Source organism: Poecilia mexicana, unplaced genomic scaffold (genome assembly GCF_051168715.1).
Source record: "Poecilia mexicana isolate PSO_F unplaced genomic scaffold, ASM5116871v1 scaffold_1, whole genome shotgun sequence".
Classification (NCBI taxonomy): Eukaryota; Metazoa; Chordata; class Actinopteri; order Cyprinodontiformes; family Poeciliidae; genus Poecilia; species Poecilia mexicana.
Window position 1 is genome coordinate 18653421 of NW_028263370.1, and position 6321 is coordinate 18659741.

At 36.7% G+C, this 6321-nt stretch overlaps 1 protein-coding gene across 1 annotated transcript; it reads right to left on the reverse strand.

Moving 5' to 3' along the window:
* Window positions 1–5703, reverse strand: mrpl45 (mitochondrial ribosomal protein L45). Its single transcript, XM_015007681.2, has 8 exons — window positions 5578–5703; window positions 4491–4686; window positions 4257–4374; window positions 3784–3882; window positions 2218–2266; window positions 1983–2132; window positions 1113–1286; window positions 1–472 (listed from the first exon to the last, which is right to left on the reverse strand). Exons 1-8 carry the CDS (start codon window positions 5638–5640, stop codon window positions 374–376), a joined length of 948 nt encoding a protein of 315 aa, XP_014863167.1. The 5' UTR covers window positions 5641–5703; the 3' UTR covers window positions 1–373.
* Window positions 5704–6321: the final 618 nt, after the last annotated feature.

The window sequence follows — 6321 nt, forward strand, 5'->3', positions numbered from 1 at the left end:
AGTAATATCAATATTTATTTTCCATTGCAGAAATCAGCATCTTGTACATTTGATGCAGAAATAAACCACTCCATTTCTAGAGCTCTGTGCATTTTTATTTCTTGCATGTACAAATAAAATTATTCTCACAAGCATAACAAAAAAAATGATGATCTGGTGATTTCAGAGCACAGCTGGTTGTTTGAACCAAAACTCAGATTTTTTTTCACATCCTTCAAAAATCTAAAAGATTTTTTCTTAACAGAAGGAAGCAGAAAAAGAACAAAGCCTGGTTTCCTCCTCAAGTAAGAGTAACTCCATCCAAAAAATTCAATGTCATGAGTAATTCCTTAATGTCCTCAGCGTAATATAAAGACCGGCGCCCCCTGCTGACCTACTTATTCCACTGTACTGCTTCTGGTTTGGGAACTTCATAGTTGAGGGCATCAAATTCTTCCCCTGGCTTCAGGTCTGGACCAGGGATGGCAACCGTCTGGAAGAGACACCGGAGCAGACAAAAGTTCACTGACAAGTCGCTCAACAGAAAAAAATTAAAATTATATATAGAAAGAACATGTACAAATTATTCAATAATAGTAGTACCTCAGTACTGAGCAACTAAATGCTAAAAAGACAGGCTGGGTTACCAACAGAAGGAGATGGTGTCTAAATCAGACCTGTGCAACACATTCGTTAACCTGTACTGAGTGACAGGTCATATCAAAACAAACAGCTAATTACTTTTATTAATAAAAAAAACTGATGATGAGGGCATCAACTTATTGTTGTAGTAGTCGATTAAACCACTTAAGCCTTTCTAGACAATTTTAGAAATACATTAAAAGATGCAACAGATAGCTAATTTCCATGTTTAATAGAATTAAAGATGTTATTGCAATAGTATATTCCTTGAGTGTACCCTTGATTATTTGTAGGCTCTTCAGCTAAAAAAATACTTAATTTAATTAATACAATGTTGATTATGTTTAGGGTAGACTGATTAATAACAGGATAAAAAAAGATGCTTAATAGATTTTTAGAACTTTTTCTCCAATTCTTATTTTTTGTCCTCATCAAATTATCCTTCTAAGTCTAAATAAAAATATTATCAGTGGTCCAAAGGGGACAGTTACCTTAATAATTGGGTCTTTGGGAGGAGCCCATGAGGGCACAATTTTCCCGTGTAGCCTCCATCTGCCGTAGGGGTTGACCAGATGCCGTTCAATGACCAGGTACTCCAGGACGTCCTTTGGCTGCTCCTCGCTGCCCAGCATCAGCCGGCCGAAGCGATCGTAGATGGCTAACGTCTGTAAACAAAACCGCCACTTATAAATAGTCCAGTGATCAGAAATCCGGATTATAAACCCCCAAAAAACCGAAACAGCACTTGCTATGGTTGCTAGTTGACTAGTAATTTCCTTTCCTAAAAAAGTTCTCTTGTCAAGAGGGCTGACTGTATTTCCATCACATAAAGGGCGAATGAGGTAAAAACAAAAGAGGAGTTTGTTGAATGTTTATATTTCAAAACAGTATAAAATGCATTTTGCATCACACAAGGGACCGCGTTTCTTTTTTCCCCGCCGCCATCTTGATTCTCGTACCAACAGCTCCGCTTGAGGATGACCAGCGGCGCCCTCTGCTGGATGGCGGCCAAATTACAACACTAAAAGACTGAACGTTATTAGCTAATCAATTGGAACTAATTTTAATCTAATAAATTATCAACAATTAATCATATATTGTTGATTAATTGTTTGCATTCATGTCACCTACAGAATCTTCAATGTATATTATTTGGATTTTATGTAATAAATCAAAGTATTTGTGAAGTGGAAGATACATACATGGTTTTCACATATTAAAAACATTAAATCTGTACATTTGTATTTAGCCTCCTACACTCTAACGCCCCAAAATCAAATCAAATGCAACCAACTACTTTGAGAACTCATCTAATTAGTAAATAACATCTACACTTAAACTCATAGTAAATAAAGTGATACCTGCTTAGAGTGCATACGAACTGTAACCTGCCCATACAGGTTTCCTTTAGTGACCATGTCGGGGCAGCGGACATGCACCACTCTGGGCGGTTCCAGTGACTCGACAAACCTCCACCGGATCGTCTTGTAACGGTTGCCTCTCGTCATCTCCTGCAAACACCGTAGCACAGCGCTGACAGTAGTTAGGACAAAGAAACAGGGACGGGTGGACACTTTAGGAAGAGGAAAAACTTACAGGATAACATCTTTCTGTAACCAGAGAATGAAGCTTCTCTTTATTGAAGCTGCAAAACAAAAACATCTAGTTAGTTTGGAGCCAAAGCAACATGTCCACATGCAGGCTAGTGATTGATGTGTAAATGATTGTATTTGTCAGGTGGGCAGATCCTCCAGGATTTCATGATTGTTTTTGTGATTTTTTTGTGATGAAAATACTGATTTTGTGGTTCTACTTTAGACATATTTGCAAGGAATCTTGCAATATTTATTCCTTATTAAAAAACAAGCAGACAGACGGGACACACACACACACACACATTTTTATCACTTAAAGAACTTAAATAGCTCAATTTTTATTGATCACGGACTATAACTTGACAAGGCTGAAGCAGCAGTGTAGTAGAAGTAAGAAATACTGCCACCCGCAGGTAAGAGTTGGTCAATTCAACCAGAGAATTTGCTCATTAGCACGAAAAAATTTGAGGATTCTGTAGATTGTGTGTGATTTTCTGAGATCACAGAACTGCAAAAAACACAGACTGGCTGGGAAATCAAAAATGTGACAATACCGCAATGTCACAACAACTTCTATTTGAGTTCCTTCTTTTCTTCTGAAATTATTTATCAAATGGTGATCAGAATACTGTTGAAATTCAGACTGCACAGTAGTACAGACAGTGTATTCTTAAACACTGCACTGAAAAAAAACAAAATCTCAAAATATTACCAATAATTTTTAGTTTAGTTTCTAGTGCAAATATCTTAGTATGCTTTAAATATGACAAAACTAAATTTCCAAGTTACATTCTTAACAGTCTTCTTATAAGTTAAATAATCTGCCAGTGGTACTAGAACTTTTTTAAATAAACACTAGAGTAACTATCATCTTAAAATAAGTTCCTATAGCTTACTTGCATTTTAGTTTAGTCTTATTTCAAGGGTACTAAGATATTTGCACAAGAAACTAAACCAAAACCTTTGGTAAGATTTTATGTTTTTACAGTGTAGGAAATATTTCCAGACGTGAAAAACAAAACAAACATGGAGCTGAAAATAAAATACCCTTTTATAGTAACACTGTTTTATAGCCAACAAGCTACCAGCAGTGTGTCTGCTGAGCAGCAAATTACTGCAGACAGCCTGACTAACTAACCAGTTAAAATCAGCTTGTTCTACTTTAATTACTTTGTGTACCACATTAAAAATAACTAAAACATTGCCACAGATATTTATTTGCTATGCTATTCTGTGTCAAAAGAATGAAAACAGCAATAACGTGCGGCCTGCATGTTTTGCAGCTCCTACTGGATAATATGTGCCATATAATAACCAATGGAAATGTACAGGAAAACACTAACTGAGCACGAACAAGATCATTGACCCAGAATGGTCCTTATAAATTACTCATGAGTTTATCGTTGTTTATTATGACAGTTAATGTTTCATCAGCAGATCTGAGAACAGTGTGAGGATATCTGGAGCTTCAAACACAATCCTCACAGTAATAAACATATTTTGTTGGCTGCCTGTATCAGCCGTCTGCGCAGGGGGAGGGGAACGAGGCAAGAGTTCATCTTCTTACTGTGTCAGGGAGTTGTGAGCCTCTACGAAGATCTCTTGAGCTTGCTCTGCAAACGTCTTTGTGCTGAACTGTGAATCGTACTCTTTGATTTTACGAATCCTGAAAGAAGATTTTAAAAATCCTTATTTTAAAGCTGCAGCATACATTTTAGAAAACATATTTGTTTTACATATTTGTTGAAACACTATGCAGTGACTATATGGTATGAGAAACTATCTGTGGAAAAAAAATAAGTCAAACTCCTCTGCCTTTTACCAGTGCCAACTAGAAATAACCACTGAGTGCCAGGGGGAGGATCTTAGTGCTGTCAATCAGAATCTCATGTGGCGCTGCTCAACCACCCTCCTCCTTCCCACTTGCTCTCTGCTATGCTATAGCTAGCACAACCTCTCATGAATGCTAAGACTAGATAGAGGAGGTCAATCTTTTCACAGATTATTAACAACAGAACATGAAGAGAAAACCAGACTTACGCGAGTTGTGATGCGGCGCTCTGTCGTATCTGTTCTGTTCGCTGTTTCAGGCCTTCCTTAGACAGCGTGGAAAGACGCGCGTCTCCTTCTGGAGGGATGTACGGGTCAAACACTCCCGCTGATGAAAATAGGACAAAACTGATCTTTTAATGTGCTTAAATCCAGATGAGATTTTCAACAAGAATGTTTTTTCAACCAGAAAAGAGTTTAAGTCCCTCATGCAACTAACTTTACCAGAGCAAGCGATGTTAATGGATCTCTCCAAGTACTGCTGTCGGAAGACGATGCCAGCTGCTCGAGCCTTAGCCTCTAGGTTTTCTTCCTTCTTCCCCTTTAAGCTCACCGCTGGAGGAATAAAGTACCGCTTCTTGGTCCTAACCGGTAAGAAAAGTGGACCAGGATGTCGTACATCTAGAGCCAACTCAGCATTCTGAGAGTGGAAATTTAAAGGAGTGATTAATCACCAGAGAAGTGTTTGATAAATGATTCATAATGCTAGGCTAAATGACAATAAACATGGCCTTAATGGAGATTAAGCAGTTAAATAACTAGTTTATGATATTTAACATTATATATAAAAAGAGACGGCCCAAGAATAAGTTGATTAAGCTGCTGTGTCAGACCCCCGAACCATCAGATGGCCTCCAATACATGCTATACTTTTAATCCAGACCATATATCTAAATTTTGCATCTCTGATTATTGAGAATGAAAATAGTATTAAATTTGATTTGACAGTTTCAGCATGGTGTTTGTCGTTTAATTTTAAAATTTAAGACTTAAAGGAATTAAGTTTACATTGTAAAAGTGCAGAGAATTATTGTGATGTTTCCATTGTTGCAATCTGATGCCACGACCTTAAATCTTAAGAGCTCAGTTTGTTCACAATAACATCCCAGCAAACAATACCACTTACTTGTGATTGCTTTTAAGCTCTACTTTCTCCCTCTTCTAGATTAAACCAAATGTGTATTGAAATGCTGTTAGTAGTCATGAAGTTCTTAACAGGAAAAGGGGCCTCTGATCAAATTCCGCTCGAGGCCCCATAAAACTATGGGCTGGCCCTGCCTGCAAGCTATGTTTTAATATTAAACTATCGTAATATTTTCTGGCTTTATTTATTAAACAGGAAAATGGATATATATGTATTACAAATTTTCTGCTGAAACGTGAGCTTCGTAGATCGATGCCAAGACGTTCATGCGACATGTTTTACCCCGCTAAGGCCTCTAAACATTATACAATGTTCAAAACAAGCAGGAAAAAAATAACGCTTTTTAGCATGCTGACTTTATGACAATCTCATGAAAAATCACAGTACCTTTAAGCTTCTGTGTGCAACGATACGAAGAGACCCAAATGTCCTCGTTATGGATGTCGCCATCTTTCCCCAATTACCGGAAAGTGAAAAGCAGCTTCCGGGAAAACCCTTTCAGGTTAAAAGCGCCACATTGACCGTTTTTGTCAAGGCTTTTGTGGATTTTTCTGATAAAAAGTGTAATTCTCATAATTGTTATTTCAACTTCTACCTAATTTAAATACTTGCGCACATTATAGTAGTAGTTTCTCATTCATTCTAAGAAACTACAAATGTTTTTGTACATGCATCAAATGTCTATACATTTATCTGCTACTGCTTTGGTAAAAAACCAAAACCAAAAAATAAAAAAATAGAAACTATCTGCTAGTTCATTATCTGAAAATCAATCCAAAAGTCATCTTGGGATTTTTTTAATGCACGAAGATAGATTTCTAAAGGATAGACTATTTGATTGTTTTCATAGAGAACTGTTGTACAGCTATTTAATATGTGTTTCATTTATTTAATATGTGTTATTCTATCTTTTGTCAAATAATCATCTTTATATTCTTATAGCACTTATTTATTAAAGTACTCTTTTTTTACTAGACTTTTTTACAGAAGTATTTGTACTCATACTTCAGTAAATAACATGAGTTATTTTGCCACCTCCGGTTTTGAATCTTTAGTAAAGATTAAAAAAGAGAAAGTCTGTTGTCTGCGCTGCCTCACACACGTTCTGAACGTAAGCCGAGACGCGATGAC

Bases quoted from the DNA above. Each gene is read 5' to 3' on its own strand.
- mrpl45 (XM_015007681.2), bottom strand. From the start codon at position 5,640: ATGGCGACATCCATAACGAGGACATTTGGGTCTCTTCGTATCGTTGCA. The intron at 3,883-4,256 runs GTAAGTCTGGTT...ATCTTCTTTCAG, and splicing joins AGCGCCGCATCACAACTCGC to GATTCGTAAAATCAAAGAGT. The intron at 2,133-2,217 runs GTAAGTTTTTCC...CGGTGTTTGCAG, and splicing joins TTACAGAAAGATGTTATCCT to GAGATGACGAGAGGCAACCG.